General features: G+C 41.8%; 1 protein-coding gene across 4 annotated transcripts in view; it reads right to left on the bottom strand.

The window, feature by feature from the left end:
* Window positions 1–23,170, bottom strand: part of LOC311007683 (unconventional myosin-VI-like) — a 127,185-nt gene that overhangs the window by 53,595 nt on the left and 50,420 nt on the right. For all 4 annotated transcript variants that reach the window (XM_084000950.1, XM_084000949.1, XM_084000951.1 and 1 more), the window contains exons 11-15: window positions 19,708–19,888; window positions 16,892–17,036; window positions 4,470–4,627; window positions 3,293–3,384; window positions 2,079–2,151 (exon numbers count right to left, since the gene is read on the bottom strand). In XM_084000950.1, coding sequence (XP_083857076.1) covers window positions 2,079–2,151; window positions 3,293–3,384; window positions 4,470–4,627; window positions 16,892–17,036; window positions 19,708–19,888 — 649 coding nt within the window. The remainder of the gene's footprint in view (window positions 1–2,078; window positions 2,152–3,292; window positions 3,385–4,469; window positions 4,628–16,891; window positions 17,037–19,707; window positions 19,889–23,170) is intronic.

Genomic DNA, 23,170 nt, shown 5'->3' with positions numbered 1-23,170 from the left:
CCCCCTGAGTGAGAAAATTACAAACACAAATACCACAAAGTAGAAGGAAGCAGACAACAACAACAACAGCAACAACAGCAACAGCAACAACGACGACGAGGACGACACTCCAAAACCTCCGGCAGAGACTCAAGAAGGGTTTAGTGGAAAGAGCAGCAGAGATTAGAGGATTCATACGTCTGAGTAACTCTCTGGCTCAGACACAAAAACACACCGTGCAGAGGCAGAGACAAACCGCAAGTCGTGGATATGAGTCAAGGCCCAAGTCGAGACCAGAACGTCCAACAACAAGACAGGGAAGACAAAGAAGTCGAGTCTCAAGTTAAGAGCTAGGTAAGGTAAGGTAAGGTAAGCTAAGGTAAGGTAAGCTAAGGTAAGGTAAGGTAAGCTAAGGTAAGATAAGGTAAGGTAAGGTAAGGTTAGGTAAGATAAAGCAAGGTAAGGAGGTAAGGTAAGGTAAGGTAAGATAAAGTAAGGTAAGGAGGTAAGGTAAGGTAAGGTAAAGTAAGGTAAAGTAAGGTAAGGAGGTAAGGTAAGGTAAGGTAAAGTAAGGTAAAGTAAGGTAAGGAGGTAAGGTAAGGTAAGGTAAGGTAAGGTAAGGTAAGGTAAGGTAAAGTAAGGTAAGGAGGTAAGGTAAGGTAAGGTAAGGTAAGGTAAGGTTAGGTTAGGTAAGGTAAGGTAAGGTAAGGTAAGATAAAGTAAGGTAAAGTAAGGTAAGGTAAGGTAAGGTAAGGTTAGGTAAGGTAAGGTAAGGTAAGGTAAGGTAAGGTAAGGTAAGGTTAGGTTAGGTTAGGTTAGGTAAGGTAAGGTAAGGTAAGGAGGTAAGGTAAGGTAAGGTAAGGTAAGATAAAGTAAGGTAAAGTAAGGTAAGGTAAGGTAAGGTAAGGTAAGATAAAGTAAGGTAAAGTAAGGTAAGGTAAGGTAAGGTAAGGTTAGGTAAGGTAAGGTAAGGTAAGGTAAGGTAAGGTAAGGTAAGGTAAGGTTAGGTTAGGTTAGGTAAGGTAAGGTAAGGTAAGGAGGTAAGGTAAGGTAAGGTAAGGTAATGCAGAGTTCAGATCTTTAAGTCTTAGATCAAGGCCTGCAAGTCCAAAGTCGAGTCCCAAGTCAATACTGGAAAGTTCAACAATGAGGCAAGAAAGTCGCAAGTCAAGTCTCAAGTCAAGAACTAGCTAAGTCTGAAATTAATCCAAAGTCAAGACCCACAGTCCCAAGTTAAGACCTTCAAGTCCCACATCAAGAGCAACAACGAAACAGAGAAGTCACAAGACCAGTCTCAGGTTAAGACCTACAAGTCCCAAGTTAATCCAAAGTCTTGAAGTCTTCAAATGTCAATACTGGAAAAAACCACAGCAAATTCCACAACAAGGCAAGAAAGTCACAAGTCAAGTCAAGTTAAGAGCTGCTAAGTCTGAAAGTAACGCTAATTCAAGTCCTTCAAGTCCAAAACACACAATCTCGAGTAAAGATCTTCAAATCCAGCATAAAGAGTGAACACCTTCAAGTCTCAAGTCAAGACCAAAAAAGCCTCTTCAAATTACAAGTCCAACAACAAGACGGGGAAGTTACAAGTCAAGTCTCAAGGTAAAAACTTGCAAGTCCCAAATTAACCCAAAGTCAAGACCTTCAAGTGCCAAAGCAAGTCCATCGTCAAGAAGACATGAGTCAAAGATCAAGAACTACAAGTCCTTTGTCAAGACCCAAGTCCGGATCAGAAAGCCCCAAAGTATGAGACACAGAAGGCCGAAGTTACAAAACAAGACAACACACAAGTTCCAAGTCAACACAACAGAGTCTTCAGACAAGACCCACATCCAAACCTACGAGTCAAAACCCAGAATACCAGATAAAGTTCCTGGTCAGGACCGATAAATCAAAAATTCAAGACCTACAAGTCCGAAATGAATCCAAAGCTTCAAGTTCAAGTCTAAACTTAAGACCTAAATCCAATGTCCGGTCCTGGTCCAAGACCTCAAAGACCTCAAAGCTCCAGATCAAGTCGTTCCTTCAGCCCCTTCAACAGAAAAACATTCTTAACAGAACAAATATCATGTGTTGAGTCTTGAGTGTGGTCTTCGTACCTATGCAGTCCTGATTGTCGACGTAGTGGACCTCGTTGACTCCGAGCCCCTCCCTCTGGTACAGCTCTTGCTCCTGTAACGTAAACAAAGACGTTCACCATGAGAAACCGTAGCAACAACAACACCGACAGCGTCTGAGCAGCGTTCAGCTAATGAGGACGAAGCACCGGTTCCTACTGAAGGGCATTCACGCTCAGTAACAAATGGCTCTTACAGCAAGCAGGGTTTTTTTTTCTTTCTCTGCTATTACACTTTTTGTACTAAATGAGCCTCTAAAGGTTATGACTTTCATGTTGGATGCTGCTAACAGATGTCTGGTTGCCAACGACTACAAGTCTGCAAATGAGGATTTTTAAGGAAAAATGAGACGACGAATGTTCAGGGAAAAAGGCAACAGGGAAAGAAAAATGAAATCCAAGCCTCTACGTCTGCGTTGGCCTTTTCTGGTGGTGTTTTTTTTTTTTTTTTTAATGCAAAATAGTTCAAACAGATCAAACTTAACATTTTATGCAAAACACCGTCTGACAGTTGAGACCTCGTGGACGCAACAATAAAGGACGTTATGAGGCTGCAGCTGCTCAAGGTCGACGACCGGCTGCAGATGGTTTTGAGCAGTTGAGTGGCGTCTAGTTTCACATTATGCGAAAACCTTCAGCTACGGCTGAATTATATATCAGATATCATTATTTTCCAAAATAATAATGTGGTGTTTGGGAGATTCTAGACTTTAAGCAGTGTCTGATGGTTGTTTGGGTGAAGTAGACCCAGAAATAACATAAAACTTCATGTTTCTGCAGCTTTCTGTCACGTTAAAAAGGTATTTTTTTTACCTTTTTTTTGACATAGTAATTATCATGAAGGATGGTTTTCATTCATAAGTGTAAAATTATATTTTGGAATGAAACCATCTCCTTTGAAAACGATTGAAGTTTAGTTTAGTTTTTTTTTTTTGAGGAATTAAAGACTTTGATTCAAAAATGAGAAGCCCACAATTTAAAGACGGACAGCGACTCTTAGAAAATAAGTGCTCACAGCAAAGAAAAACACTTTTATTTTTATCAAAGCACAAATCAAAGTCCTGCGTCTGTTTGCTTTGATGAGTCGGCGTCTGTAAAGTGCAGGCTGATGGATCTGAGGTTGGTTGACTTTAGGCTTTGTGTAAAACCCCTCGAATGGAAAACAAGCTGCAGACTCTCCCTCTCTCTCTCTCTCACCTCTTTGAGGATGCGCTCGTTGAAAAACTGCTGCAGCTTCTCGTTACAGTAGTTGATGCAGAATTGCTCGAAGCTGTTGTGTTCAAAGTACTCTGTGGAAAAAGAAGAAAGAGGGAAAAAGAAGAAAAAAAACAGACGGTTAAAGATGCTGTGTCACCGTCAAAGGACATCTGACAAGTTTCACTGTTTTAGGGGGAATCTTGCAGTGTAGAAGCTGCTGCTTTGATGCCGGCGTAACGTTTAAAAACACTGGGTTTTTACAATGTCTTTGTACAAGCAGCAAAGCACTCGAGGCTCGTTTCACTGGAACTTATTCTGTTCTTTCTTCTGTCGCCGCTTCGCAAGAATCAAACAAGGTACAGGACCGACTGAGTCAACGCCGTAAGACAAACACACACACACACACTCAACTGTCACAAACCAAACATGAAGCAAATAAACTCGGTACATGGAGCCGTTTCTGAACCTTTAAAAGGGATAGTTCAACATTTTGTCGAATTGGCCCATTGGCATAATCCCTATAGTCATAGCAGTAGGTTTGTTACCTTTAGTTGTCGGTGCAAGCTGTTTTTAGAACGGCGGAGCAGAGCCGTGAGCTGCTCAGAGCTACGCTACGGAGGCTCAAGGGATTCCTTGGTTTCCCTCATCAAACTCATCAAATACACAATCCAACAACTCCACAACGCTCTGGTGGACAAGTTGTGACCTGCACATTCACCACGCTATGAGATAATAACACAACGTTACCAGACAGAGTTGTTTTAGAGGGAAATTCATGCAAAACCGCTGATGCGCGTTCCCGTTTTCCATCAAGCAGTCTCTGTATTTCCCTCTAAAACAACTCTGTCTGGTAACGTTGTGTTATTATCTCATAGCGTGGTGAATGTGCAGGTCACAACTTGTCCACCAGAGCGTTGTGGAGTTGTTGGATTGTGTATTTGATGAGTTTGATGAGGAGAAACCAAGAAATCCCATGAGCCTCCGTAGCGTAGCTCTGAGCAGCTCACGGCTCTGCTCCGCCGTTCTAAAAATAGCTTGCACCGACAATTAAAAGAAATGAACCTACTACTATGACTATAGGGATTATGGCAATGGGCCAATTTGCCAAAATGATTAACTATCCCTTTAAGAGTCTGTATCCTGAGGACGTCTGCTGGGGTTTTCAGCGTTAACTCACCGAAGCCGGCGATGTCCAGGACGCCGATGAAGTTGGAGGAGTGGTCGAAGGGGAAGCACTGGTTGACTCTGGTCACCACGTGGTCGAACAGGCGGCTGTACACGGCCTTGGCCAGCGCGTCGCGGGCGTTGTTGGCCTGCTCCACTTTGAGTGGCACTCTGGGAAAACACACAGGGAGAAAAATAATAAAAGGTCAAAATACAGTAATATAGAGTGTCCAGATGTTATAATAAAAGACGAGCTTGTTAGTTGGTTGGGCTTTGGATTCGTGAGAGTGTTTACTGTTGTGTTTCCACTTTTTCAACCAAAGTCAGTAAAAAGACTGCGTGAAAACGACAGGTTCAAATGTCTGAAAAGGTTGTTTTCTTCCTCAGCTTGTGAAACGTTGTACAGAAGAAACCGGTTTACACTGAACCCACTTCAAGAAGCTGAAGAGCGTCGATGAAAGGTGAAGCACCTGCTGGAGTTCAAGCCTCACTTCAAGATGAAGATGAAGCACAGAGGTGGCTGATTGTGTGATTGTGACTCGAATGCACCACACAGCCTGTATTCAGAGACTGAGCCTTAAAACCAGCCGTCAGAGGACTTCCTGTCACTTTGTGATGTCACAAGCAAGCCCCGCCCCCTCACCACCTGGACGACACCATCCAACAACTTGCAGGATTTGGTTTCTCTGAGTGTTTTATTCTGAAATCTGCTCATCTTTTTTTGATCCCTCAGAAAACAGTCAACCAATCGACGAGGGGCTCAGAGCCTCCTCTAATCTGATTGGCTGACACCAACCTGTTGTTACTAGAGTGCTGGAATAAGAAAGTAACAACACTTTCATTGAGTCCTGTGGTAAGCCTTATGCCCCCTAGTGGCAGGATATGGGTATTGCAAAAGAGTCCAGAAAACCCATTCACAACAATTATGTGTGTTGCCCACTTGCTTGTAAATTGATGAAAACGGCCGTGTTTTTGCTTTTGCGTTGGTCATATTAAGTTATGCTTATAATTTGTTTATTTCAAAATGTAGATACATTAAATGTAGAAAAAAATGTAGAAACATTAATGTATTTTTTTTAGTTGTTTTTTTACTATGTGTTAAAATCTATGACTTTATGACTTTATTTTACAGGATAGCCCCTTGAGAATGAATTTGAGAATGAATTCATCCGTAAAAGGGTCCACAATGATGCTATTAACGTGAAATTTTCCTAAATTATTGAAAATACTGCACTTACTCGCTCGCCAACAATGCAGAAATGCCAGTTCTCGGGCACTTTAACAATACCTATAACCCGCCACCAGGAGCATGACAAACTTTCCGCTTGACCAATGGGTGACGTTACTCTCTTATTCCAGCACTCTAGTTGTTAATAGAGCTCCAGAGAGGAGATCTTCTCATGGATCAACTCTTAAAACACAGAGGACAGGCAAACTGTGAAGCTTTGAGAAGAAGAGCTTGTTTCCTAAATCGATCGGCGTAAACATTAGTGGTAAATTTCACCTGCAGAGCAACTGACTTTTCAAGCAGGTGATTGTTTTATTGGCACCAGAGGGAAAAGAGATGGTGGAGACGGGAACCAGCACTGAGCCAGAGGAGAGTTTAGTTCAATCACAGGAGTTGGAAAGAGGAATTGACCCGATTGCAAAATGCAGCACATTAATCTGCCAGCCCACCATGCAGCGTGAAGCAGTGCACTCTGGGAAAACAAGGAGAGATAACTGGGAGAGAAACAATGTCACTCTGATGAACAGATCCTCCAACGTGTAAAGGTTTATTCTCCCCAACGTTTCCTGCAGATAAAAGCCTCTAAACTTAATAATTGAGCAGCATTTTGATGTCCTCATGTTCACAGTGATGAAGTGGCAGAGATCGTATGTAAACGTCACCTTTAAACCTGACGTATGTCCTGTCAACACCTCCACCGCCGACATCTTTAATTCATGCTCCTCACAGCTGCAGCGCCGCAGACTCAGCTTTTGTTTTCTGTTTTTTTCTTCATATCGGTGCGATGAGGCGGCCTCATTTTAAAAAAAAAGAAAAGAAAAAACAAACCAGGAGGTCTAAATGCCAGGGCAGCATAATGTCAGAGCACTAATCGTACAAGTAGTGTAATATGTATTCCCCATGAGCCTTGCTGCTGTGAATGTTTCCCTCCCTCCCTCTCTCTGTGTAATTACTGATGTCGCCATTTGTAGAAACTGAGCTGTGTGCAGATTCCTCATGGTCCTCAAACACACCACACACCACACCAGGACAAAAACATGGATTTTAAATTGGAGTTTTGAGCCGTATAGAGAAACTCGATACCGGAGCTCTGGGTTCATATGTCCCCCGACTCTGCTCTGCTGCACCATATATCTATATATACAGTATATACACACAGCTCAGTTTCTGTCTTTATCTATGTATGTTTGCAAAAGTTGTTTCTGTGCCTGTCATTATTATATTTTTTTATCTTATTTTAAAGGGATAGTTCATCATTTTGACAAATTGGCCCATTGCCATAATCCCTATAGTCTTAGCAGTAGGTTCGTTACCTTTAATTGTCGGTGCAAGCTATTTTTAGAACGGCGGAGCAGAGCCGTGAGCTGCTCAGAGCTACGCTATATGGAGGCTAATGGGATTTCTTGGTTTCCCTCATCAAACTCATCAAATACACAATCCAACAACTCCAAAACGCTCTGGTGGACAAGTTGTGACCTGCACATTCACCACGCTATGAGATAATAACACAACGTTACCAGACAGAGTTGTTTTAGAGGGAAATACAGAGACTGTTGATGAAAAACTGTCCCTGAAGGCAACGCGCATCAGTGGTTTTGCATGAATGAAGTCCATTAATGTGTGCTGTTCCATTCAAAGTAAATCCTGTACAACTGATTTTCCAACAGTGAAGATCGTTGGTTCGGTTCCTCATCTTTATCTCCAGCATCTGTCATCTTAGTTTGCTCTGTTTTAGCTCCATGTTTGGTCTCCTCCTCCACATAAAGATAAAGATCTGACTCTTCAGCTGCTAAAAGCTCCAGTAGAAACAGTAGAAACCTGTTTCTACCTGCAACACTTCCTGTCAGCAGGTTCAGTCCTACATACATTTCAGTGACTCATTCAGTAGATTTGTGTCAGATGTCGACACCTGGGAGGTGTTTTCTGTCTGCAGCAGCAGCAGCAGGAAGAAGAGGAGGACGAAGAGGACGAAGAGGAGGAGGAAGAAGAGGAGGACGAAGAGGAGGTGAAGGTGGCAGTAAAGTGCTGACTCTGCGTTTACGAAGCCAAAAATAAAAACAAAGCAGCAGCAGCAGCACCATGAGGTCGTGCAAACTCATCACTTATTCAGAACGTCTCCATCCGTCTCTTCCACACGTTGTCACAGTTTAACCTCTCTGTCCGTCCTCGTGTCCTCACGTCCACCTGCATCTCCGTCCAGCTGCTTGACTGGCACGTCCACGTCTCTGTCCGTCCACCTCGGTGTCCGTTAAGCCGTCTTGTCTCTTGTCTCGTCCTCTCCTCTTGTTGGACCTTTCAACACTTCGCCTGCTGGACATCAGGACGATTGACTCGTCTTGTCCTCGCTGTCTCTCACACTCAGCGTCACTGACTGCATTCGTCTTGTGTTACAGTATCTTCCTGCTACCATCTCTTGTTCTAAGGTCGGTTCTGACCTTAAGAGTCTTAAAGGAGACATATTATGTCCCCTTTTCCACAAATTATAACAGTTCCCAGGTGTCTCAAAGACATGTTTGTCACATGCTTTGGTCAAAATCCCCCGAAGGATCAAACATCACAGCTCTTTTCACCCTCTCTAAACAGCCCTGTTTAGAACAGCTGGTTTCAGTGCCTGTCCCTTTAAATGCAAATGAACCACTGCTTGCCCCACCCCCTTCTACTGGGGGAGGGGTGGGGTTATGCAATTCAAATCCTAGTTACATCACTGGAAGACAACCGAGGGAACAGCTCGTAAAACCACATGGATTTCAACCTCGAGAGCCTGAAAATTACAGATTTTTTTTGTCAATTCTCACATTTTGGGGACCAGAAGGCAAAACAAACATCCAGATATATGTTAAAGAGCCTTCAGAAGGTGATATTGCCATAATATGTCCCCTTTAAACACAGTAAAAACAATTATTTATCATCTCATTTGTTTCTCATCTCTTGGTTATGTTGTTAGGCTTCCTTATCCATGAAAAGGTTGCTTTTTGCACTTACAGTATGATTTCAGTTTTAACTCTCATCATTGTTCTTATCGTTATAACTGGGTCAAATCCGACCCTAACAACACAAATGTCATCATTTTAACCAGAGCATTTTAGAATTTTGACGTTCCTGACAAAGTCAAAAAGCCTTGATGCAATAAACACTTTAACGTGGTATGTTTATGCATTAAAAAGCTAAAAACAGCTCAGTGGCGACCTGAACACAAGAGCAAGGTTCAACTATTTCCTCCTCCTCCTCCTCCTCCTCCTCCTCTTGCTTTAATAACTTCCTGAACACAACAGATCATGTGACCTGGTGTGTGTTTGACTCCCACAGAAGAAGAAATAAATAAACTGTCTTGTTAACAGGAGTTAAAGTGTCTTGTGACTCCGGCTCCTTCAGCCTTTTAAAGCATCAGAGGTTCCTGTCGGCGGCGGCGGCGGCGGCGTTGACTGGTAATTAGGAGTCTCAGGTCTGAGAGCTTCTACAGGTGCGTTATGCTGTTTGTTTGATTTATCCTCGAGTGTGTCATCGTCGTGCAATTATATTATTTTAGTCTGGAGCTCGACGACCTGACGAGACGGAGCCACGCAGCAAATCAGACACTCTCCTTTCATTTGAGGAAAAAAAAAACCTCAGAAATAAATATAAATGAACACACGTGTCTCTACGTCTCTAAAACTTTGTGACCGTAACAAGTTGTTGTTTCCACCCGAGTCAGGAGGAGAATCCACAGACCAGAGATCAGGTTTTTTAACCTTTAAAGGGATAGTTCAACACTTTGGCAAACTGGCCCATTGCCATAATCCCTATAGTCATAGCAGTAGGTTCGAATCGTTACCTTTAATTGTCGGTGCAAGCTATTTTTAGAACGGCAGAGCAGAGCCGCGCTATGAGATAATAACACAACGTTACCAGACAGAGTTGTTTGCAGAGACAGCTTGATGAAAAACTGTCCCTGAAGGCAACACGCATCAGCGGTTTTGCATGAATTTCCCTCTAAAACAACTCTGTCTGGTAACATTGTGTTATTATCTCACAGCGTGGTGAATGTGCAGGTCACAACTTGTCCACCAGAGCGTTGTGGAGTTGTTGGATTGTGTATTTGATGAGTTTGATGAGGGAAACCAAGAAATCCCATAATGAGCCTCCGTAGCGTAGCTCTGAGCAGCTCACGGCTCTGCTCCGCCGTTCTAAAAACAGCTTGCACCGACAATTAAATGTAATGAACCTACTGCTATGACTATAGGGATTATGGCAATGGGTTAATTTGCCAAAATGTTGGTGTATCCCTTTAACCCTGAAGAAGCAGATAATAAAAGACAAACACAGGAAACTAAAGGACGAACCTCAGACTGTAACTCTCCTCCTCTGCTCTGCTCTGTCGTTACATAACCAGACTGATAAATCACCAGCTCCCAGGTGAAGCTGCTTCAGACTGATTCACCTGCTGTTCTCTCTTTAAACCCACTGTGAAATCTAAACATTTTCCCTGTTAGACAAAGTGGCTGCTGTCGAACACGACCTCTGAAATATCCAGCGTTTTATGTGGAAGAGAATTCACTCAGGGAGCAAAACCAAACCAAACAATGCAGGTGAGATGTGAATCTGCTCCTTTCCAGGTCAGCAATGGAGTCAGACAGGGGAGCGTTTATCTCCTATTTTATTTTATTTTTATATGAATAGTCTGTGAAAAGAGTTAAATATGTGTATGACCGTGTGTTACCTAGTCAGAGCTCAGCGGATGTGCAGCAGCTCCATGTCTGCAGAGCAACATGACATCAAATAGAATGATGTAAAGAGTGGTCATGTGACGATGACTATAATGAAATATATAATGCAATATTGTTGACGATTAAAAACGAGACTAAATGTGGTTTATAAAATAAAAACTCTGCTAAAATGTCTCTTCAATTTCGTTGACCAAAACGAGACGAGACGAAATAACGTTATTTAGAATATGCAGCTGCGGTGGGTCAACGTTAACCACAATTTTGATGATTTTGAATTATGAAAACACCATACATCCATGGAAAACACACACCGTTAGACCGTTGCTGCACTTAAGTTTTTAAAGGACATGTCATTTACATAAATAAGCATAAACGCAATGATACTAATGGTCTATTATTAGACCAAGTAATTATACTATATTGACTGGGTTAAAAAGAATTACGTTACTAGAAATAGATTAAAATCATTGACTAAAACTAGAGGACATTAGTCATGGGTTATTCTGACTAAAATAAACTAAAATGCTCAGAGTTTTAGTCGACTGAAACTTGACAGAAAAGAGCATGAACATGACTAAAACTAACAAAAACTAAAATGACAGTTTGACACAAAGACTAAAACTAAAATTAAAACAGGACACTACAGATGACGAGGACATGTTCTATGTGCAAGCAAATGAACTGAAATGTGGCTGTTGCTCTGATGAAGTGAAGTTGACTCTGTATAAATCTTATTGCACATCGCTGTTCACTGCACAGCTGTGGTCAAATAATTTAAAAAAAAGCGAAGTGGCGTACAATGACTCTGAGAATTTTGTTAAAAAGGCCCCGATGGACCAGCACCACTGAAATGTATGTGACTGCTCGAGTCAACACGAGTTAACTTGGAAAATCTGATTGTTTTGGTATCTATCTATCTATCTATCTATCTATCTATCTATCTATCTATCTATCTATCTATCTATCTATCTATCTATCTATCTATCTATATATAGTTTATGTGTTTACTAGGATTTCAAATTAAGAGTTTAGCTAGGACCAGAGCTTTAAGCTGAAACCTCCTGCCTACAGAACAGTCAGTCTGTGGTTTTGGATCTAAAGGTGAAAAGAGTCGTTAATTATTCATGAACCATCCATGAAAGATTTTGACGTCATGAAATAGAAACGTGCATCACTCTCACTCTCTTTTCCCACGGCCCCTGAAGTAACCATACAGACTGTAGATGAAGACGGGTCTTGAAACCCTGATGGTCTCAATCTCAGGACTTCATTCATCTGTTCCTGTCAGTCAGCCTTCCCCCCTCTTCCTCTTCCTCTTCATCTTCCTCCTCCTCCTCCTCTTCCTCCTCCCCCTCCTCCTCTTCCTCCTCCCCCTCCTCCTCCTCCTCCCTGGAGGGGATGAAAATGTTGGAAACCATTTTTCTTTCTTTCTTTCTGTTTTTTTTTTTTTATCCCTTCAACCATCTGCCGTCACCAGAGAGAGGATCTGCTGCCTCGTGCTGCAAAGAGGATCTCTTGCTTTCTCAGTCAAAAGGTTTTTCTCTTTTTCTTTTTTTTTCTGGCTTTAATGGGGAGAATAAACATGTTGGAAGTGGTTTTTCCCATCAGCTCTCCATCGCCTCCACCATCTGCCACCGATAGAAACCCTCACACAGTGTGGTGTGAATGTGTGTTCACTCTGGGAGAACAGCGCCCTCTTCAGGTGTAGCGCTTGCAGCTGATGATTTAAAGGGGACGCATTATGGAAATATCACTTTTTGATGGCTCTTTAAAGCCGCAGTATGTAACTTATCTGGCTTTTTATTATCAAAAATCAAACCTGTCTTTCATAAATCCGTATTTCACTGAAGTCGAATCACAGCCGCATACAAATGAAAGCTTTCTGGTTCCTTAGAATGAGTTGTTACAAGTCGTTACAAATACATAAGTGGGCGACGCACCGAACCGAGGCGGCCATGTTGCATCGTGACCGTAGGTAACCACGGAAACTGAGCGGAGCTGTGGGCTCGGCCTGTTAAAACTGTCACCACTGTGTAGTGTGAGGAAGGACGGAGGCACTGGTGTTGCATTCAGGTGCAGTCAGGCAGACGGCCGTCGGCAAACCAACCGGATGTCATTTTACTCCACCAGAGAAAGACGGTAAAACAATACCACATCACCATGACAACATGTTGTCACGCCTGTATTGTTTTGCCTCGTGCTGGCGGACCACTTGTTTACATAGACGCTTGTTTATCCTGTTACATGCAGCGTCTGTTGTCTGTCTGACGTCTGCCCCATTTCACCTGAATGCAACATCAAGAATACGTTCAGATATGCAACCGCACCGCTAGATGGGGGGAATTCCTACACATTATACCTTTAATGTATATATGGTATATATTTATATAGGTGTATTATATAGTTATAAGGATATCTGTGTAGTTACAAACTGAAGAATAGTTAAAAAGGGGTGGGAAATGAAAAAAGTTTTGTACTTCTTCCCTCTCCTTTTTCGAACAATGTGCGGTGTTTTGTTATGTCTTGGCTCTATTTTTTTTTTTCTTTATCTTTCTTTTGTATGTACAAATAGTTACATACTTTTTTTTATACATGTTCAAAAATAAAATTCATTCATTCATTCATTAATTCATTCAAAGGGCTAGGTCAACATTTTGGCAAATTGGCCCATTGCCATATAATCCCTATAGTTTTAGCAGTAGGTTTGTTACCTTTAATTGTCTTCTCAGCCTCCGTACATTTGCTCATTATCTTGCATCAGTGTAAAGAGATTCTGGGATTTCGTACTTTTATAGACTTGACATTTGACTGACAAAAGACTCAGTTTTCATAATTGTCTTTGTTGCTTTTACATCTTCGCTCGTTAATGTTTTTACTTTATTATGATTTCAACAGTTTGTCTTGTTGATCGAAGCGTCAACAGATCGTTAAACATATAAAGACGTAAAGACTCTTCGTCCTCGTCCTCGTCCTCGTCCTCATCTGCCTCCAGCCTGAACCCTCTGATTGTTGATCTGGCAGCTCAGTGTTGCCTTCACTGTCTGAATGTTAAATCACTCTCCTCCTCCTCCCACGCTGATGATGTTGATTCCTCCTGTTTCGTCTGAGAGCAGAGATGCTGCTGCTGCTGCTGCTGCTGCTGCTGCTGCTTCCTGTCGGCTGACGCGACCCGACCTGTCACTCACCGCATGTGAACGGACGGATGTGTGTTAAAGAGTTCATCCCGTTGTCTTCCTGTGGTTTTATTAAGTGTTTTACATTTGCTGCAGAGTGACAGCGGAGTCAGTCAGTCGGCCGCTGTCGTCCTTCTGGGTCAAATTGAGCCAATCTGTTCACTTCCTCCATCCTCCCTTCTTCCCTTCCTTCTTTCCACAATCCTTTTTCCCTTGCTTCTTTCCTTCCTTCCTTCCCTTCGTCCTTACTTCTTCTTCCTTCCTCTTTTGATCCAGTTGACCTGGTCTGTTCCCTCCCTCCATCTATATTTCCTTCCTTTTCCCTTCCTTCTTTCCTCCCATCTTTCCCTTTGTCCTTCCTTCTTTCCCTTCGTCATTCCTGCCTTCCTTCCTTCCTTCTTTCCCTTTGTCCTTCCTTCCTTCCTAACCTCCTTCCTTCCTTCCTTGACCCAGGAGGACAGCAGGAGGGTTAAAGGAGACACAGTATGTCCCCTTTTCCACAAATTACAACTCTGTCTCATAACGTGGTGAATGTGCAGCTCACATCTTGTCCACCAGAGCGTTGTGGAGTTGTTGGATTGTGTATTTGATGAGTTTGATGACGAAAAAACCAAGAAATCCCATAATGAGCCTCCGTAGCGTAGCTCTGAGCAGCTCACGGCTCTGCTCCGCCGTTCTAAAAATAGCTTGCACCGACAATTAAAAGGTTTAACGAAGCTACTGCTATGACTATAGGGATTATGGCAATGGGCCAATTTGCCAAAATGTTGAACTATCCCTTTAAATCTAATTTTGCACAAGACATTTTTAATTGGATATGCAGTGTTTTCCAGGCGACGCTCCGTATGTGCAGCGACGAGCCGATTGTCACATTTAATCTGACACAGAACATGTGAATCAGGATCTGCGGAGAATTTCAACACATCCACCGGAGCGCCCGCGTGCGTGTCCTTGGCCTGAATGAATGAATGAATGAATGAATGAATGAATCGCTCCTGGCCACACACAGAGATCTGTTTACAGTCACACAGCTGCTCTGTAATGTAATAAACCCACATCTGGAGGATTGGGAGTTAATAATATAAAACAAAAAAAAGCTCCGAGGCTGCAGCTTCTTTTCTTGGTTAAAACGCTGCTTTTATCGCCTCGCCTCTCTCCAATAGAGCCCATTAATAACATTAGAGGATGTTTCCTATCAGCAGAACTCATGCCGCCCCTCGGCGAGCGCCGCACTGTAAAGGTCACCTCAGAATAAAGAGCCTGTAAACAAGAACTCCCTCGTTCTCTGAAGGAAACTGGTTTTTCTCCTCTTAATCTGTGTGTTTAGTTTTTTTTAAATTATCTTTTCTCTCCAGGTGTAAAGACAAGGTCGTGTGTTTCTGTCTTAATTTCCTGGATGAGTGAAGACGACAAAACGTCACATCGAGATGTTTCCTCACAAGCTGAGGTGAAACGTTTGATTCGTTATTTTTGCTGCTAGAAAATTAAAAGAGTATGTGTATGTGTATGTATTTGTGTGTGTCTATATTTACGTATGTTTATATAGGTAAAAATAGAAGTTCACAAATGATAGACCTGCCATTATTTTAATTTATTTCATTCTGTTTCTTTGTTTTGATACATACATTATCTAATTTGTAAAAGGATTTCTTGAAAAAAAAAAGAGGTAGACAACATAAGTTTGCTTCTTTCTGCTTCCTTTCATTCAGGAGTTGCATTATTAGTATTTGTATTAAACTGTTCTTATTTTATTTTTTCAATGAATGAACCAAATAAATAAACTAAACTAAACTAAACCTCCTCACCTGCAGTGTCCAATCATATCCATGTGTCTAAGCCTCAGTCCACAGAGAAATGCACACGACCTGTATTCAGAAACTGAGCCTTAAAACCAGCCGTCAGGACTTCCTGTCACTTTGTGATGTCACAACAAAGCCCCGCCCCCCTCAACACCTGGACCCACCATCCATCCATCCAACAACTTTGCAGGATTTGGTTTCTCTGAGTGTTTTATTCTGAAATCTGCTCTATTTTCTATTGGATCACTTTAGAAAACAGTCAGCCAATCAGAAGAGAGGCTCAGAGTCTCCTTCTCTCTTCTGATTGGCTGACACCGACCTGCTGTTACTAGAGCTCCAGAGAGAAGGAGATGGAAAACTACACTGAGATGGTTTTTATATCCTTTTTATGGCTCAGCCCTTCAAAATAAAACACACAAGAAGAAAAAGAATGAACATGGAGCTTTAACTAAATTATATATTTTTCTAGTTGAATGAATGCGACATCATGAGACCGAGTCACACACGACTACTCTACATATTTCCGTTTTGCTATAAAAACAGTAAAACGATACATGAGGCCAGATGGCGTCGCACCGTCGTCCAATTAAAGGGCAGTTTTCCCGCCGTCTAACTGTGATTCCCCGTCCGAGTTAAATGTGGTTGTTACCTTTAATATGCAAAAAGTAAAACGACTGAATCTCTCATTCCTGACGGCGCCGAGGCCGAAGCAACGAGCAGCAGAGAGTCGATGTTAAATCCTCCTGTCGTCCTTCTGTTCCCTTCCTCCATCTTTCCTTCCTTCCCTCCTTTCTCTCTTCCTTCTTTCCATAATGCTTTTCCCCTTCCTTCTTTCCGTCCTTCCTTCCTCCCTTCATCCATCCTTCTGCTTCCTTCTTTGACCTAATCTGTTCCCTCCCTCCCTCCATCTTTCTTTCCTTCCTTTTCCCTTTCCTTCCTTCCTTCCTTCCTTCTTCTTTCCTTTTTGACCCGACTGACCTGATCTGTTCCCTCCCTCCATCTTTCCTTCCTTTTCCTTCCCTTCTTTCCATAATACTTTTCCCCTTCCTTCCTTCCTTCCTTTCGTCCTTATTTCTTCCTTCCTTTTTGACCCAATTGACCCAATCTGTTCCCTCACTCCATCTATCTTTCCTTCATTTTTCCCTTCCTTCTTTCCTCCCACCTTTCCCTTTGTCCTTCCTTCCTTCCTTCCTTCCTTCTTTCCTTCCTTCCTTCCTTCCTTCCCTTCGTCCTTATTTCTTCCTTCCTTTTTGACCCAATTGACCCAATCTGTTCCCTCACTCCATCTATCTTTCCTTCATTTTTCCCTTCCTTCTTTCCTCCCATATTTCCCTTCGTCCTTCCTTCTTTCCCTTCGTCCTTCCTTCCTTCCCCCAGGAGGACGACAGGAGGGTTAAACCTGTGTGAGTCAGCAGCAGCAGCAGCTGTGAAGGCTCCCAGTGCAGGTGTGTGTGTGTGTGTGTGTGTGTGTGTGTGTGTGTGTGTGTGTGTGTGTGTGTGTGTGTGTGTGTGTGTGTGTGTGTGTGTCTTACTTGATGACCGTTCCTTTGGCGCCCCCTGCTGTGGTGAGCATGACTCTGCTGGTGAGGCTGACTCTCAGGTCCTCCTGCTCCAGACCCAGCAGCTCCGCACAGTTCTCCAGAGTCTGGCTCGACTGGTTCTTGATGGTGCAGCCGCCTGCAAGACCAGGAGGAGGGCAGAGGTCAAAGGTCAAAGGTCACGTACTATAGGTTTGTAAGCTTAGGGAGCGCAGGGTGATCGAACCAAACACACACACGAGAAAACTGTCCTGGATCTACATCTGGAACAACTGAGTGTTTCTTTATAAACATCTGTCGTACAGAAACTCGACTCATTTTCACCTCTGGATGTTTCACAAACTAAGAAAAACTCTTCTTTCACAGAGACAAATAAATATTCTATAAAATCCTGTCCAAGCTCGTCTCCTACACTGCAAAAACCCAAAATCTTTCCAAGAATATTTGTCTTATTTCTTGTCAAAATGTCTCATTTCTGGTCAAAACTAATCTCTTTCCACTTAAAATAAGACAGCCAGTGAAAGCAAGTTTTTGGTGCTTGTAATAAGAAAGAAAAACTTACTCCACTATCAGATTTTTCTACTTATTTCAAGTGAAAATTGGTTTGAAACAAGTGAAAATGATCTAAAAACAAGTAAATTTTTAGGTGATGAGTCTTATTTTAAGTATAATGAGATTTGTTTTGACTAGAAATGACATTTTGACTAGAAATAAGACAAATATTCTTGGTAAGATATTTGAGTTTTTGCAGTGTAATCAATACATCTGATCATCTGCCTGAACACATTCCTCCTCCTCCTCCTCTCGCTGTAAAACACCACGATGTGAAGATGGCCGCCCACTGAGAGAACCAGTCTGGTTAATAGGCGTCCTGCTGAGCTCTCCCTCCTCCTCCTCCTCCTCCTCCTCCTCCTCCTCCTCCTCCTCCTCCTCCTCCTCCTCCTCCTCCTCCTCCACCGAGCGCTGAACAACTTCACCGATCAAGTTCAAAGACGAAACGACTCAAAAGCGCTGAGGAGAAATGAGGAGTGAGACGAGGAGGAGAAGAAGCGTCCGACTCCGAACGAGAGAAAATAACTCTCTTTTCTGTATAAAAAGCTTCAGGGATTCTTTGGAAATATGTCATTTACAAATTTTCCTTGTCAGTGAAACTGAACAATAATTGAGGAGATCTGAGGTCATGAGCTGCTGGAGGTGAAGACAAAGTGTCACAGAAAGAACTATTTATCACTGAGCTCAATGAGGAGGAGACAGGCTATATTACAGAGATCTATCAACCACATCAATCTGGAGAGAGGAGACCAAAACGGTCTCAACATTTTGGAAATTGGCCCATTGCCATAATCCCTATAGTCATAGCAGTAGGTTCGTTACCTTTAATTGTCGGTGCAAGCTATTTTTAGAACGGCGGAGCAGAGCCGTGAGCTGCTCAGAGCTACGCTACGGAGGCTCATTATGGGATTTCTTGGTTTCCCTCATCAAACTCATCAAATACACAATCCAAAAACTCCACAACGCTCTGGTGGACAAGTTGTGACCTGCACATTCACCACGCTATGAGATAATAACACAACGTTACCAGACAGAGTTGTTTTAGAAACATTAACTCATGATTTACAGGAAAACTGGTCGAACCTGCTCTAATTTAAAAATCACAACATCCAGAGCTTTATCGCCTCAGGAGGAACTTCTTATTCTGCTTGTTCATTCTTGTTCATTTCATTTTATAAATCAGCTCTGTGTGATACAAGGCTTTCAGGTGAAAATTACAAAAATAACACTTCTATTATATTGTTCATTACAAAGGTAGATGTTTGTGTTAAAGCTCCATACAATATAAAGGTAGATGTTTGTATTAAAGCTCCATACAGTATAAAGGTAGATGTTTGTGTTAAAGCTCCATACAGTATAAAGGTAGATGTTTGTATTAAAGCTCCATACAGTATAAAGGTAGATGTTTGTATTAAAGCTCCATACAGTATAAAGGTAGATGTTTGTGTTAAAGCTCCATACAATATAAAGGTAGATGTTTGTGTTAAAGCTCCATACAGTATAAAGGTAGATGTTTGTATTAAAGCTCCATACAGTATAAAGGTAGATGTTTGTGTTAAAGCTCCATACAATATAAAGGTAGATGTTTGTGTTAAAGCTCCATACAGTATAAAGGTAGATGTTTGTATTAAAGCTCCATACAGTATAAAGGTAGATGTTTGTGTTAAAGCTCCATACAGTATAAAGGTAGATGTTTGTATTAAAGCTCCATACAGTATAAAGGTAGATGTTTGTATTAAAGCTCCATACAGTATAAAGGTAGATGTCCATGTGTAGTGTGATTATAAAGCAGCTCTAGGTTCTATATTAATACTGTGAAAGTATCAAAGCCTCAGTCCACAGAGAAATGCACACAGCCTGCATTCAGAAACTGAGCCTTAAAACCAGCCGTCAGGACTTCCTGTCACTTTGTGATGTCACAACAAAGCTCCGCCCCCTCACCACCTGGACCCACCATCCATCCAACAAAAACTTGCAGGATTTGGTTTCTCTGAGTGTTTTATTCTGAAATCTGCTCTATTTTTTAATTGGATCACCTTAGAAAACAGTCAGCCAATCAGAAGAGAGGCTCAGAGCCTCCTCCTCTCTTCTGATTGGCTGACACCGACCTGTTGTTACTAGAGCTCCAGAGAGAAGCAGAGAGAGGAGATGCAAAACTACACTGAGATGGTTTTTAGATGTTTTTCTCTCTGATCTTTCAGGCCAATCAACCAATCAATCGTCAATCAAAGGTGTGTTTGTTTTTATCTCCGGCTCACCTGACGTGCTTCCCGCCTCCTCGAAGTCGACGTTCCCGAGGTGCAGCACGCCGGCCACCACCCTGAACAGGTCCAGCTTCTCCGTGTCGTCCAGGCCGATCTTCTTCATGGCCACGCTCATCCTGTTGAAGTCTCCGTGGTCGTCCAGCAGCGGATCCTTCAGCGGCCCCGACTTCATGTGCTGAGGTCGCCGGGGGAGACAGGGAAACACAAAACAAAACAAACACACGGTTAATTAAGCTCCGCCTCTTTAAACACACACTGCAAAAACTCAAAATCTTTCCAAGAATATTTGTCTTATTTCTTGTCAAAATGTCTCATTTCTAGTCATCTTTCGATTTAAAATAAGACTCATCACCTAAAAATTAACTTGTTTTTAGATCATTTTTACTTGTTTCAAACTAATTTTTTACTTAAAATAAGTAGAAAAATCTGCCAGTGAAAGATAGTTTTTGAGAATTTTTCGTGCTTGTAATAAGGAAGAAAAACTTGCTCCACTATCAGATTTTTCTACTTATTTCAAGTGAAAAATGCTTGAAAGAAGTACAAAGTGTCTAAAAACAAGTTACTTTTTATGTGATAAGTCTTATTTTAAGTATAATGAGACTTGTTTTGACTAGAAATTACATTTTGACTAGAAATAAGACAAATATTCTTGGTCAGATTTGAGTTTTTGCAGTGCATCTACAACAATCACGCCTGCTTATTCATCTGTTTCAACCCATTTCTTTTTAATTCTGTCTTTAAAACTTTCTCTCAGCTTAATTTTCATCTTCCATCGAACCTTTCTACTCTACTCTTCTTTTTTAATCTTCTTCCAAACTCTCTTTCTTCTTTTATAACTTCCTCCTCCTTTGTCTGCCTCCTCTTACTGAGTCAGCCGGGTCACTGTCGATCTCTCTGAATGAATCACTCAGAGCAACTGTGTCTCTGTATCTGAACATCAGCGGCGCTATGAAAGGAACCAGTTAATTTGATTTTTCTGCAACTTCCTGCATTGACCCAACTCTGATCTGGTTCCCCTTGAATGCATCGTACGGAGGGAAATGTGAAAAGCAGAAGAGGAGGAACAACACTGCAAAAACTCAAATATCTTACTAAGAATTTCTGTCTTATTTCTAGTCAAAACAAATCTCATTCTACTTAAAATAAGACTCATCACATTAAAAAGCAGCTTGTTTTTAGACACTTTTTACTTCTTTCAAGCATTTTTCACTTGAAATAAGTAGAAAAATCTGATAGTGGAGCAAGTTTTTCTTCCTTATTACAAGTACAAAACTCACTGGCAGATTTTTCTACTTATTTCAAGTGAAAATGTGTTTGAAACAAGTGAAAATGATCTAAAAACAAATTAATTTTTAGGTGATGAGTCTTATTTTAAGTGGAAAGAGATTAGTTCTGACTAGAAATGAGACATTTTGATAAGAAATAAGACAAAAATTCTTGGATTTGGAGTTTTTGCAGTGAAGAAGCAGCAGCAAACAGCAGCACATGACTAAATCTCCATCTGCAGCAGAGAAAGATAGTGAAGAAGGAAACACACACACACACACCTGAATAACCCACTCAAGAATGTCACAGTCGGATCTCCGCAGGCTAAAAACCAGAGAGCAACCACCAATCCTCCTCCTCCTCCTCCTCCTTCTCCTCCTCCACTGTGACAGGATTAAGTAGAAAACCAATTCTTTCCGCTGTTTAATCAGCTTCCTCGTTGGATTTCTCATTTCGTTTCTTTCTCCTCGTCGTTGAGCTTCACAAAGTCGAATCAAATCAATTACATCAATCTATCAGCTTGAACCGACCGAGGAAACGGGCAAACTAATAAAGCTAAGGAAGTTAGGAAACTCAGCTCAACAGGTGTTTGTTAAAGAACCAGAAGCAGAGCGAAGGATGGATGGATGGATGGATGGATTTCTTTTTGTTTCGATTCAATGAGAAACTCAAAGTAAAATGAACTTAGACACAGATGGAGCGACTCTGGACCGATCGTCACGTCTGTTCAGTGTTTTTATATTGCATTGCTTTACTGTGTCTTTTCTGAGTCTGAGGACGTTTACTTTGTTCATGTGTTTGTGTCTCTGATTAAAGTTAAGATTTTAATTAAAGTTAAATGAAGAGAAAAGTTCTAGATGAAGATCTTTACTGTAGATTCTTCCTGATGAGTTTTTCCTCTAGTGTTTTCTGCCCCCTGGTGGCCAACGGTCAGGTACTGCAGAATTTATTTTTAACATTTCAGTTTGCCGATTATGAAATTCTGCACTTTAATGTGCAGGTGTGATGCAGATTATGACAGATATCCAAGTTTCTAAACATTTATTCATTCAAAAAAAAACTACTTTTAATCTAATTTTGTTGATTTTCTGTTAGAAAAAGACACAAAATGTCTGTGGAGCTTTGTTTTTAAAATTCAATTCAGAGGTTCCCACGGAAGGTCAAAGTGCTAAATTATACAAAATCAAATATTATAATACAACATTTTATTTATTTCATCTATTCATTATTTTTTGATGGAAGAGTTTGATGTCCAACAAAGTCTCTTGATACCTGGAGTCACATATTTTCCCTTTTTTGAGTATTTTTGCTCAGAAACAATGAATCCATCACTGAAACAGTTGCAGATTATTATGCGATCTGAAACAAGTGAGATTTTCTTTTTGCTGTGTGGAGTAAAACCAACATTTTGTTCCAGTGACGGGAACGTTTCCTACAACGAAAAGTGAAAACAGTGAAAACACAAGATGAGTTTCTAAAGTCAGCGATTTAGTTTTCTGCTGCGTTTTTATTTTTGTATGTGTGTAGGAGTGTGTGTCCGTCACACACATTCATACAACTGTGACATTCTCAGAAACACAACAGCAGCTTTAAGATCTACGACGTCTACACAGCAGAGAGGAGGAGGAGGAGGAGGAGGAGGAGGAAGAGCAGGAGGAGGAGGAGCAGGAGGAGGAGGAGCGGAGCAGCATGCAACAAACCAACACACTGAGAGGAGGTGACGAGTCACATCAGCCTCAAGACCCAGTCAGAGGAGGAGGAGGAGGAGGAAGAGAAAAAGGAAGATGAGGAAGGAAGAAGAGGAGAAGGAGGAGGTAGAGAAGGAAGAAGAGGAGGAGGAAGAAGAAGAGGTGAAGGAGGAAGAGGAAGAAGAGGAGGAGAAAAAGGAAGATGAGGAGGAGGAAAAAGAGGAGGAAGAAGAGGAGAAGGAAGATGAGGAGAAATGGGAAGATTAAGAGGAAGAAGAGGGAGGGGAGGAGGAGGAAGAAGAGGAGGAGGAAAAAAAGGAGGAGGAGGAGAAAGAGGAGGAGGAGGAAGAAGTGGAAGAAGAGGAAGAGGAGGAGGAGGAAGAAGTGGAAGAAGAGGAGGAGGGGGAGGAAGAGGAAGAAGTGGAAGAGGAGGAGGAGGTGGAGGAGAAAGAGGAAGAGGAGGAGGTGGAAGAAGAGGAGGGGGAGAAAAAGGAAGATGAGGA

This window comes from Trachurus trachurus (genome assembly GCF_905171665.1).
Source record: "Trachurus trachurus genome assembly, chromosome: 24".
Taxonomy (NCBI): domain Eukaryota; kingdom Metazoa; phylum Chordata; class Actinopteri; order Carangiformes; family Carangidae; genus Trachurus; species Trachurus trachurus.
The sequence above is the reverse complement of the archived record's forward strand: the minus strand, read 5'-3'. Positions and strand labels throughout refer to the sequence as shown.